Source organism: Ceratotherium simum, chromosome 25 (assembly GCF_057802395.1).
Source record: "Ceratotherium simum simum isolate JZ-2026a chromosome 25, ASM5780239v1, whole genome shotgun sequence".
Lineage (NCBI taxonomy): Eukaryota > Metazoa > Chordata > Mammalia > Perissodactyla > Rhinocerotidae > Ceratotherium > Ceratotherium simum.
The window spans coordinates 10500500-10513374 of record NC_141924.1 but is presented as its reverse complement, the minus strand read 5'-3'; the positions used below and the strand labels follow the sequence as shown (position 1 = coordinate 10513374).

The following is a 12875-nucleotide window of genomic DNA, read 5'->3' as shown; positions in this document are numbered from 1 at the left end:
GGGTAGGCAAGGGTATGTGAGAACTCTGTACTTGCTGCATAATTTCTCTGTAAACCTAAAACTGCTCTAAAAAAAAACAGTCTATTTTAAAAATGTATACGTAACAGAGACTGCACTGAATTTTATCCTCTTCTCATGATTCATAAGACTATTCACTTATAAATACAAATTATAATCTTACATTAGATGGGGAGGGAGTGCTGATTAGGCTCCACTGAATCATCTCCGTTCAGTGTTCTATACAGCCTTTCTCTACTTCACCTCCTGCTCCACCCCCGACAAAATCATTTTATGACCTAAATTTTTATATTCATATAACTACTTCCATCTAGATAGTCTGAAGATTCCATAGTCTTTGGAAACACTTCCTTACATTTGTGACTAAATTCCAGTCTAATTATAATTATGAATTACAGTGATATTATTATACCAAATTGCAATGCCTCCTGTTTTATTTACTTTGTTCATTTTCTATGAGGTATCCTTTTATCAGGAATCTAAGTGATTCCTGGATTTACAAAAAAGGATTTACACATCCTTTTGAAAAAAAAATCTTGTTCTCTAAGGCATTCAAGAGTCAACAAAAAGGATGAAACTGGAAACCTCAACTGTCCCAGAGGAAAGGTAGCTAACACATTTAAGGACAACTCTTCCCCAGCTCCCAGTTTCATATAATCCCCTCCCAAACTCATCTTCATTGGCACATTGTATAAACGTCCACATCTGTTACCTTGGTCTTTTCCAGCTTCATCTATGTGTTGAAAATCTTTTAGAGTCTGAAGGTTACAGAACCCTTCTCTGCAATGCTGAATAACTTTCTTTGATCCATTCTTGATGAGATAATCCATTAGTGTAAGGGACTTATACACATGGCGCCAGTTTTTCCCATGGTCTTTGAGTCTCTGCCATAGCATATTCATAATTTCTGAGAGAGAAATCGTGTTGAAAGTCAGGTCACTGATATCTAACATCAGAGAACTAGAAGGACCCCAAGGGTCATTAGAAGTTGCTTCCCTGACTTTTATTTCAGCATCTGAGTAATTTTTCACGAAGTTTTTCACTTGCCTCCTGAATGCCATAGGTGAGACAAGTTTGAAGGTAAGATGGGGGATGAGAGCAATGGGACAGGAGTTTATGTGATTAGTTTAAAAAACTCTTGAGAAGTAACTGGCCCCCAGTTCTGCTGCTCTCAAATACAAATGATTAATCTCCATCTTGACGAGCCATCAATTTCCTGCAAAGAAAAGCACAAAAAACATGTAAGTTAAGTATTTGTTTAGTGTCTACAGAAGACCAAGTCAGTCTAAAAAACTCTAGCTTTAGTGTCTAAATCAGCCCCTCACATCAGCTAGAATTGAGGGTACCATATAAATGTGCTTAGGATCAGTATGGGAAAATCTCTCATAAGGGAGTGGCTTGTGTTATTTAAAGAAATATAGGTGGTCTCTCTAGACTGAAAAGTTTCCACAGAAAATATCATTGAACCTCTTTGGCCAGAAATAAAATTATTATAAAGCATTACATGGACTGTGGAGAAGTCAGTATAAAGAAATGGAATTTGTGCTCTCACATCTCTTGCTTAAGATTTGCTGTCATGTATAAAAATATTATGTCCCGAAAGTAATTAAGATAAAAATCGAGTCTTAGAATCACCAAGTGACCCTATGGTTGTACTCTTTTTAGAACTACAAGTCATTAGAACCTGATCTAACTACAGTCTGCTTTCTTGTTAATCTAAAAGGAGGGAGGGTCATCAACTATTAAGACAAACAGCTGTACTTCAGTGGACTCCACATTTAACTCATGGTACCCTAGACCAACATTTTAGTCCTGCGAAGGCTGGCAAGTTCAAGGAAAAGGTTACTTTCTTTACTCAGCTTTAGAAAAAGAAGTATGAGTTTAGGATTAAACAAGGTCTACAGTATGATTCAAATGGTGTAAGGGTTTCCCTAAAAGCTGGAGTGATCAGCATGCATCTGTCAGATCTCAAAACAAGTATACACAAAGAGAGACTCATTTAGGTTGATACAAAAATACGTTAAAAATTAAAAGGGGTATGCAGCCACCAAACCGTAAATGACGCTTGTGAATGATCAGTTCACGGTTTATATGAAACCATTCCCTTTCTGCTCTTTCATTACTTTGCACTAACGTGGGTCAGCTACTTTGCAATCTCCCTAGTGAGTCACCACTGATGGCCACCAAGATAGTGTATCAAATTGATTTCAGGCCCTGACAAACATCCAGACCTCGACAACCTATAATCAGATTTTACTAGAGAAACTGCACACATAAAGAAGAAAAATGTTACAATCTATAACAAATGTGTTTGTTATTTTTGGGTTTGTTTCTCTTCTTTGCCCTCCTCAATTCCTAGCTCAGGCTTGATTAATTTCTCTGTGTTTAAGGAAGACATAAATTTTCAGAAGCATCCTAAATGAACTATCACTTCTTTTTTTAAAAATAAGAGAAGAGGATAATTAATGGGTTCTTTTTTGTTTTTTGGTAAAAGTACAACACATCCTCAAATAAGCAAGATAGAAAAAGTATTCGTTTAACTAAGACTTCTCAGAAAGAGACTATCATCAACTCTGGGAAGAAAAAGAGAAGTTGTGTGTTTTTACATTTTTCTGATTTTCTCTCTTGTTTGTATTTCAAATACAGGCGTTTTTATCTGACTTACTCCTGCAGCGAAAACTCGATGTATAATGTGCTTCAATAAGCTATTAAAATTTCCAATCATGAGGGTTTTCTTTTTACATTGTCCTTTTTTCCCCTCTACTAAGCTCACTCAAGTCAGAGATGCACTGTGACATCAGCTTAGAGCAGCAAATATTGATGTTTCCTCACGTCTATTAAAAAAAAAAAAACCTGTTAGAATTATAACCTGCTGGAGTTGAACAACAGCTGTTAAAACCCTCTTTTTCAGATAGCTGCCTATTTATATTTTGGAGGGACAAAATCCTAATTTTTAGGTTTTCCTATATTCTCTAACCTGCATTTTTAAATTTTTAAAAAATGTTTTCTTAAATGAATTTTCTGCCCCAGAAAAGAATCTAAAAATAGCCTTCAATCCAACAGAGTAGTTTAAAATGAATGTGCTGCACATCATAGCAAAATTAAATACAATCCTAACCATAGGAAAAACCACAAAGAAAAAAGTCTGGATAAGTGAATTAGTATCATTTACTAATGTATAGTACTTCATGACATGAACATAGAATATGTAACACACCATTGTACTATTGATATCCTTCCAGACTAACAAGGAGTTCAATTAATTGGTGTTAGTTGCAAATTATATGTTGGTTTATTATGTGTTTTAGACACCTGACTACAAGCAGATGCTCAGTTTACTCATATCATCAAACACTCGAGACTGTAACTACAGTGATATGACAAAAGTAGTGCCTAAGAGAGTCAATTTTCACACCTGAATTTTGCTTGTCTGGCTACCCAAATCCCTATAATATTTGGAAATGGAAGAAAGTAAGATATTTCATGTCATAAATCTGGGTTTCCTCCTCTGAGAGGCCTTCACCTACCACACTAACTACTTAAGTCTCCCCATCATACTCTTCAGCACCCAGTTTATTTCCTTTATGGCACTTGTCATGATCTGTACTTATGTATTTGTTATTTGCTTTTTGGCTTTCTCCACCACCCGACTGGAAGTTTCTTGAGAATAGGAGTGTTCTTATTTACTAGCGTAATCCTATTGCCTAACAGGCACCTAGCACATAGTAGGTACTCAAAAAACAGGTGTTGAGTGAATGACGAAATGGTTGAATGACTCTGCTTTGGGATAAACCTGAATTGATTCTACAGCTTTGGATTATAAACATGACATTTAAAAAATATAATCCAGCTCTTGTAATTGTCAAGTAAAATTCTGGAGTTTTGAGCAAATGTTTTCAAATCAATCAACAAATATTTCTTGAGTACCTATGATTTATACAGCTTTTGGAGGATATAAGAAATGTAAAACATGATCCCTACATTCAAATAACATTGTTTAGTTCAGGAGCTTTCTCCCTTAAATAATTCCAAAATAAACAAATGATGAGGTAGAAAAGGTCTCTTAGTTTTCTTTTTAGATTTGCCCGCTTCCACAATGCTTTGGCAAAGGCTATTTCCTCCCCCAACTTTACCTGAATCATAACAGGAAATCATATAAGTTATCAAGCGACATTAAACTACTGCTCCACAATCTGTTATTTGAATCCTCTGAGGCCAGATGAGTTATGGAATTTAAACTCAATTCTTTTTTTGCCTTCCGAAGCGTAACGCTGTGCCTACACCATATTATGTGGGCCAGTCTGAACAATCAAACACATTAACAGGACTGCAACGCAAACCTGTAAATATTTGAAATAGCTAAAGACACGTGGCTCATTTCAGTTCGGGTCTTGCTGCCAAGCAAGTTAGGGGGAAAAATTGGTTTTCAACACTTTCTGGATGCCAGAATGGAGAATAAGGGACTGAGGAGCTGAACGGACTTTATCCAAAGACTCAGGACAATAATGACAACAATAAGACAAGCATCTGAGAGGCTGAGTGGCCAGAGGCATCTCTGGAAAGATGCATTTAGGGTAGTGCTATGAGGAGACACAGTTCTCCTGTTTGTACATGTGCTGCTTAAAGACACGAGTTAACTCCCGAGGAAACAAGCTCTGGCCAAGACTGTGACAGGAGAACGATTCCAGAGAAACCACGGCATGAAGAGGCGTTACTGTTCTGACGGAAAGAACACCACAAGAGGCAGAGAAGCCAACTTTTTTGAGCCCCTTCTGTGCATTCATTAATTCATTCAACTACTAATTTTACAGAGTTTACCTTGTGACAGGCTCCATTCTAGGAAATGGCCAACAGGCCCACAAGTCACAGTCCTTGCCCTCGGGAGAAAATGGCTCCTCTTCACTGAACACTCACAATGTGCTCACACCTAGGCACTCACGTACCTCATCTCATTACCTGAATTAGGATTCCAAAGGGGTGGATTTGAGGGCCCGCTTTGCCATTTCCTCATTAAGGGTTAACAACTTCTCTGGGCCTCAGTAACCCCATCCGCAGCATAAGGACTTGTCACCCACAGGGAGGACTGTGGAGAGGAAGAAATGAGATGCGTGGGAAAGAATTTTGAACATAGGGGTGGAGGCCCAGAGAAAATCAGCTTCCGGTAGACTGGGTCTTTCCCCGGCATCCGTTTCTTCATTCATTCAACAACCGTTTCAGAATGACCACTGCGCACCAGGCAGGCCCTGTGGCGGCGCTGGGTGGCACTGACGAATCAGACCGGAGACTGCCCTCAGAGAGCGCAGTTTACTCGCAGGTTGAGGCTGGGCCTCAGAGAAGTTTCTAGAAGGAGGGAGTGACGTGATGGCGTCACACAGCAGGGACCTTCCCTCACGCAGCTTGTGCGGCCTCGTCTCCCTCCCGCCCACACCGGAAGAGCAGACAGCGCAGGGAGCCGCACGGGATGGGGGGCGGGATAGCCGCCCCTCCAGGCCCCCTTCATCCGCGTCGCCACTCCAAACCAGCCTCTACTACCTGAGGGGCAGGTCCAACCGCTGGCGTCGGGGACTTTTCCCGCTCAAATTCAAGGCCCCTTGTCCCCAGGCCCATCTGCCTCCTCCAAGCAGTCCACAGCGCCCAGGCCGTCCCCACTTCCGGCCCCTCACTTCCGGCCCCTCACTTCCGGCCTCCCCTAGGTCTGGTGCCCGCTGTTCCCAGGGCTTCAAGCAAGAGGAATGCGGATGGTTAAAACACCGCAGCTTGGGGTTATCAAGTGGAGTGAAGGCACATGTCTTCATTTCACAATCCGTTGGGCTGTGGCGCTGCCTTAATCCTTTCAAAGAATAAATTTTGCAATTCGTGTTACTAGCGTAATTTTGACTGACTAGAAACGCCCCCCGCTGCTGATTTCCACCTCAAGGGACAAAGAGTGTAAAAGTAGACTCTAGAGATGAAAAGAGCAGTGTGTGTGATGGGCAGTGACCGAGTGCCTCCAATGAGGGCCTTGGGTACCACTGACAGGTAGTTGTTGAAATAGTCAACAGATCTTCAGTGAGCACCCACTATGTGCCTGGCACCGCACCAAGCAGTAAGAACCCAGAGATAAAATAGAGTCCGATGCTGGATGAGTACAGGCTAGTGGAGGTGACAGGCACCGTCACAGAAGATTGTGACAAGATATGTATAGCGTAATGAGAGAGGAGAGAGCATCTGATTCTGCCAAGAAGTATTTAAGGGCAGGTTTCACAGAAGAGTTTACATCTGAATTGAATCTTAAAGGATGACAGGGAGTTCACTGGATAGACAAAGTAGAGGAGGACATCAGAGGCAAAGGGCACATCATGTGTAAAGGCTTGAAAGCTGAGAGCCTGTTATCTTGGTAAAGCAGCAAGTACTGTAGTTACTACGGCTGTCACAAAGACTATTAGCAGAACAGCAGAGAGAGATGGAAGTGGCAGAGGAAAGTCAGATGGTGAAGAACCTTGTCCATCCTACCAGTTGATTTTATCCAGTAGGCATTGAGAATGTAATCAAACCCATGTTTTAAAGCACATTGATAGCTGAGTGGAATATTGACTAGAATGGAGGGAAAAGACTTAGAGAATAGGAAGATGCTTAGGAGACGACAGTAACATTTCTTTTTAGTTCCTACTACTTTGATCATAATTATAACAACAGCCCACATTATTGATACTGACACGTAGATAGGTAAGTATAATATAAAATGATAGGAGATATGAAAGAAGTTGGTGTGTTATAACCAACTTAGCTGGCTAAAATATAGAGTAGTGAGGGCAGTAGCCAGAGGGAAATTGAGAAGGTGGCCTGGAAATGGATTGTTCAGGGCCTTGAATGCCATGGTAAGGTACTGGACTTCATAAAGTAGTAAGGGATAAACAACAAGTATTTTATACATTGAGTTATGAAGTTTTTTATATGCATGTCTTATGTAAATTTCAAAGGAACTCTGAAAAGTAGGTATTATTATTCCATTTTACAGATGAGGAAACTGAGTTTGGGGAACATGCATTCCTCCTACATTATTAAGCACCTGCTATGTGCCAGGCATTATGCTGAGCCATAGGAATACAAGGAAGATATAGTCTAATAGAAGAGACAGGAATAAATTAGTAAATATAATGTTACCATGATAAAGGAAAGCATAGAGTGTAATGGGAGTAAAAAGGGGATTCGTCTAAACTACATAGTTGGGGAAGGCTTCCTGGAGGGGTTGAACCTGAGCTGAGTTTTCAGGAACAAATAGGTTACATGAATTGCCCAGAAATATTAAACTAGCAAATGATTTAGCTGAAACTTGAACCCAAATCTCCCGCATACAATTCTATGCCCTTTCCCCTACCCTAAGGACCAATCTTTGGTGCTTGATGTTGAGCTCCATTGACATGCTCAGTCATAAGTCTACTTGTTGTATTTTGAGGAGGTCAGAGATCCCACTTTTTCTTTTTGAACCCATTCATTTTCTCCATTTAGAATGAATCTCTGGGTGCCTTTGAAAAATAGATTGGAAGCAGAACAGATGGAGTGGAAGAAGAACAGACTGTCATAATAGTTCTGGCAATAAGTGCTGAAGGCCGTCATTAAAGCAGAAGCAAAGAGCATGGCACAATACTCCACTCTGCTCACTCTCCTTCTCTTACACATAGACTTTTACATATAATGTTAAAGCATAGAAGTTACTGGACTTGGCTCCAAATATATGTGAGAGTGAGGGAGAAGGAAGAGTCTATAGTGACTCTCAAGTTTCTTTTTTTGGGTCAGCATGTAAATGGCTGTTACTAGTACACCAAGATGAGGAACACAGTCTAAGGAGCAGGTTTGGCAGGAAAGATGATGAATTCTGTTTTGGACATTTTGAATGTGGGGAGCTTGTGGGGCGACCAGGTGAACATGCCCAGGAGACAGTTGAGTAGGAAGAACTGGAATAAAAAAGAGGGTTCTGGGCTAGGTTCACAGACTTGAGAGTAGTCAGCATATAGGTAACTGAAGAAGCAGATGGAAATAGGAGAAGAGAGCAAGCTCCAAGACTACAGTCTCAATAAGGATGGAGAGGCCAGTAGCAGTGAGGGAGTTGATTGGGCTAGGCAAAGAGTGAAATGTTACCAACCTAGTAGAATTAACTCTATTAAAGTGGCTTATGTAAGAGGTCCTTCTTATCTGCCTTCCTCCATTTGGGGGCACCATAATTTAGTTGCAGTACTGTAGCATTCACCAAATACAGACATCGTGTTACAATAATAACTTGACATGGTTTTTTTTCCTGAACTCAGAGTTTTATAAAAGTGAACCTAGTTTTCTTCACTTGGTTTCCAGGACATCACTGCTCCTTCTCATCTCTTTGGCTGGTTTCTTCTCATTTCTCTGACCTCTCAACTTTGGAGGGATCTATTCTCTATCTATATTCAGTCCCTAGGTGGTTTTATCCGGTTTCATAGCTTTAAACCACCTTCTCTCTCTCAACGACTCACATGGTTTTATTTTCAGCCCTAACCTCTTTTGACCTCCAGACTCACAGGTCTAACTACCTTGACATCCCCACTGGTATGTCTCATAAACATCTCAAATTTAATATGTCCAAAACCAAACTCCTGATCTTCCAAACCTGCTCCCCCAGTCTCTCCTGTCTCGGTCCCCAGTCTCTCCTGTCTCGGTAAATGGGACATCCTTGCTTCTAGTTTCTCAGGCCAAGAACCTTGGTGTCATCATTGAATCCTCTCTTTGTCTCTCACACTGCACATCATATCCATCAGCTCACCTTCAAATACACGGTGGTTGCCTAGTCTGGGTAGTTTGTGGTTGGTAGGTAACATATGGTTTATGGATGCCACATTTCAATACATGAAATAATAATATCTATGTTTCCACACTTTATGGTCACCCTGTATATTCAGAATTCAACCACTTCCCATCACCCATCCTAAGTCACCATCATCTCTTGCTAGGACTATTGCAGCAGCCTCCTAACTGATCTCTCTGCTTTTTCTCTCGCTCCCTTACAATCTAATTGCAACACAACAATCAGAGGGATCCTTTTAAAACTTAAAATCCAAGTCAGATTATCACTCTCCAATTCAAAATCCTCCATCGGCCCCCGTCTCACTCAGAGTAAAATCCGAAGACTGCCATAGCCAGCAAGGCCCTATGTATTCTGGCCTCTGCTTCCTCTCTGACCTCCATCCCAACACCCGTCCCAAGGTCCCTTGACCTCACTCACTGTGTTAAGCTTGCTCCCACCTTAGGCTTTGCACCTGCTAGTCCCTATACCTGTAAAAGCTATTTCTCCAGAGAATTATCAGTCTGGCTCCCTCACTTTATTCTGGACTTTGCTCAAATGTCCTTTGATCTTCCAATAAAATCGCAACCCCACCCCACCCCACGCCCCGCTCAGCCACACTCCCTATGACTCTTGCCCCATTTTATGATCCTCCGTGGTAGTACAACCATCTGACATATTAATTGTTTCTTCCTCTACCAGAATGTAAGATCCAGGGGGCAGAGACTATGTTTTGTTCACTGATACGTTCCCAGCACCCAGAAAAAGCCTAACACAGAATAGGTGTTTAAACATTATTTATTGAATGAAGGGAAAGAGAATGTCTGAAGCCACACTATTGGATGAGAAGTACATATTTTACTGTAAAGTTAAATTAAACATAATTATATACAAGAAGTTCTAATGTTAACAATGACCTCTCTAAAGGAATTGCTGAAAATTTTTAAACAAATATGGTTTTAAAAGAAAATTTTTCCATTGTGGATAAGTCCAGATTTCACATATCCTGAATCCTCCCAATTCTGCTGATATTTTTCCGAGTGTCCCATGATGGTGAGGACTGAAAGGCTGGCATGCTCACATTAGAGTCTTTATTCTTGGGTTCTGCCTGTGCACTCATTCAATTACAAAGCTGGTATGAAATAAACCACCAAAATGGCCTTGCTTCCCTCCCAATATGCTCTGTAACATGTCTGCTGATCGTTACTTACTACCAAAATAACTTCTCTTTGAGATTTTCCTGTTCTGCCCTCTGTCTCGTACTTGTAAGAGGGTGGGGTTGTATTCTGCACCCTGGGGGGCAGTGTCTTGTGGAAAAGTAGCTTCCTCAGTAGGGTGCAAGCTGAAAACACCAGATACTTCCTATACGGCACCTTCAACTGTCCCCCTTCCTTCCCACTCTCCAGCCACTGAAGTCTAGGGACTCACTGTTTAACTACTTCAAGACCACCGATGTGGGATAAGGGCTGTGGCCAGAAGATTTCAGTGTTTGAACACCAGGCTGTGGAGCTGTTGAGTGTAGTAATGGGATCCAAGAAGGTCCTTAGACCATGAAGACAAGAACGCTGAGGCCAACATTGAGATGTTATTATTTTCAAATCAGCAACAAGTTGTTATCTTGAATATTCCATCTATATAACATATAGAAAGAATGGAGACCCTGTTTAGATGCAACTGGGATTTAAGAAAATTTGACCAACTTACATTAATAAAAGGAAAGTCCATTATTAAGGACGTAGGAGTAACAAATGACTTCCTTTAACTCATTCAACAAATGTTTACCGAGCACCTACTATGACCAAGGTACTCTGCTGATTCCACACCAAATTCTTCTTTTCTAGTTCAATAAAAATACCGAGCAGTTATAACCAAAGAAAAAGTCAAAAAAAAAAAAGAGGTAAATCTTGAACAATGTTGAAGGGCAAAGAGAAAAGGATACCATTTCACAATGTAGAATAAGTTTAAATTTCAGAACCCCAAATTGAGTCTTATATGATACCCCCCTTCTTAGCCTTTCAGAAATTAATGCTAGGAACATCCTGTGAGCCAACATTTGTCTCTTTATCTTGTGTCCAGTCCCCAAACTCTGAATGGGGCCTCTCAGCAAGTAGTAATGTTTCTAGTTTTGTGCAAAAGATGCAACGTTGGCAATTCGTTTTCTAGCCAGAGCAAAGAGAGAGGAAGAGGCCTTCACAAGTTGTACTTGGTATGGGAGGATGGAACGTAAAGAAATGGTGAGTTATGAATTTGAAGGTGAAAACTAAGGAAGTTGAAGGTGACAAAAATTTTAGATCAATGAAAAATCTTAAAATCCCAGAAATCCTTTAGTCCAATCAACTCAAGAGAAAGTGAAATCCCTAAAATCTAACCAGTCTCAGCTCCTGCCTGACTATGGCAAAACTGGCGTTAGAACTCATCCTGGCTCAGCGCTTTTCCTCCTTTTTTCATTAAGGGTAATATTATGGGCTAAGAATAATATTGTGGGCTGAGTGCACTTAGAAAGCATTTTCTCTAGGATTTTAATGTTGGCAGTGACCCAGGGTGGTATTAAATAAGATCCCCTAAGAAGTCTTAACGTTTCTCTGGATACACGGATATATTAAGAGAAAATAAGAGTTCTCCTTAAGACCAGCAGCAGCTTGCTGATGGACCATTTCCAGGATTAGAAATTTTCTTATGTGAACATAATCGTTCAGGGGGGAAATCGTTAAAACTGAAACCAAGCATAAAGAAGCAAAAGTGTTTCACTGAACCTCCTGCATTTTAGTTTAACTCTGGCAGCAAGAAAACAAAACCACATAATCTAAGGCTCACACCCAACTCTCCGAAGCCCCGTATCTGCTAGTTCCTGTGTGGTTTGCCTACAGACTGCAGGGCTGACTGGGGGTAGATTGGAGGAGGGAGTCAGAAGTAGGGAGGAGGAGGCACTATTAATGGATCTGTGTGTGTGTACCCTCTTTGAGTGTGGTACTTGGAAGACAGCGCAAGGTGGATCTGTACTCTAAAATGCAGTAATTTTGATGTTTGAATTCATCTTCCTTCTTGCAAGAGAGGATTCTAATAACTCGGGGTCAAAGCCAAGACATAGACTCAACCTCTTCTCTTCTAAAAGGTATGTCATTATACAACGGCGGTCCACATACTCTAGAGATCTTGAACAGTTTTATAATTTGCAGAATGTCCTCTATGAGTCAAATCTAATTAAAATGGATCCCATGGGCTTTCTAAACATTGCTTTTAATATTTTGTTCCATCAGCTAAGGTCTCTAAATTTTTTGCTATAACAGTGTCGGTGGTGATAGTATTCGACTGCTGGCAAATGAACTAGGAGAAGGCTTATTCCTTACCCAGCCCATTACACAACAAACTCTGCTAACTAGCTTCTGACCCATCTCAGGGAAATACTTTAGACCCTGGGATTACAGAAGTGAAATTCCATCTCACCATAGTCAGCATTTAAGCCAAATTAGGAGATGGGAGTGAGGGCTGAGCAGCAATGAATGAACGCTGTGAAGTCTGGATTTCTCTCGTTGCTTTCATTTCTACTTCTGTTAGTATTTATGTTACCTTTACAAAGAACACGTTTGGGTTCCTTTACAAGAAGAAAACTTTGTGTTGAAATAGATTTTGAGAGGGTATTGTCTCTTTATTAATAGTTAACGCTACATCCTAAGACTTTGTCTCTTTATCAATAGTTAATGCTACATCCTAAGACTGTCTCCAGTTCAGGCTCTGAGTCTGAGGACAATTCCCTCATGCTCTTTGCTCTATCTGTTCCTGAACATGAGGATTGAATACACCCACCAAAGATTTCAGTAACTTAAAAATAGCATATTTACATACAGGGGATTAGGCCTTGTTAATAAAGTATATGGCACTTAATTTGCACATTACTGAACACATACATCCCCTGATAAATTAAGAGGAGGGAAAATGTTTAGGATCTAAAAATCCAGTGGAAAAGATTGCATGTATTCATGTTATGTCATCTGAGGATGGGAAAAGTCAAGTTGAAGAATCTTTAGTTCTATACAACTACATTTATCATAAACTGTTTAGTTCTTTAGTG

The 12875-nt window shown here is 40.5% G+C and overlaps 2 protein-coding genes across 2 annotated transcripts in view; one reads left to right on the top strand and one right to left on the bottom strand.

Moving 5' to 3' along the window:
* Positions 1-12875, bottom strand: part of ENTHD1 (ENTH domain containing 1) — a 186118-nt gene that overhangs the window by 122027 nt on the left and 51216 nt on the right. The window contains exon 2 of the mRNA XM_004438027.3: positions 731-1234. Coding sequence (XP_004438084.1) covers positions 731-1079 — 349 coding nt within the window. The 5' untranslated portion in view covers positions 1080-1234. The remainder of the gene's footprint in view (positions 1-730; positions 1235-12875) is intronic.
* The window catches only part of GRAP2 (GRB2 related adaptor protein 2), a 62159-nt gene continuing 60940 nt past the window's right edge, over positions 11657-12875 (top strand). The window contains exon 1 of the mRNA XM_087448896.1: positions 11657-11918. The gene's annotated coding sequence lies outside the window, so the exon portion shown is untranslated. The remainder of the gene's footprint in view (positions 11919-12875) is intronic.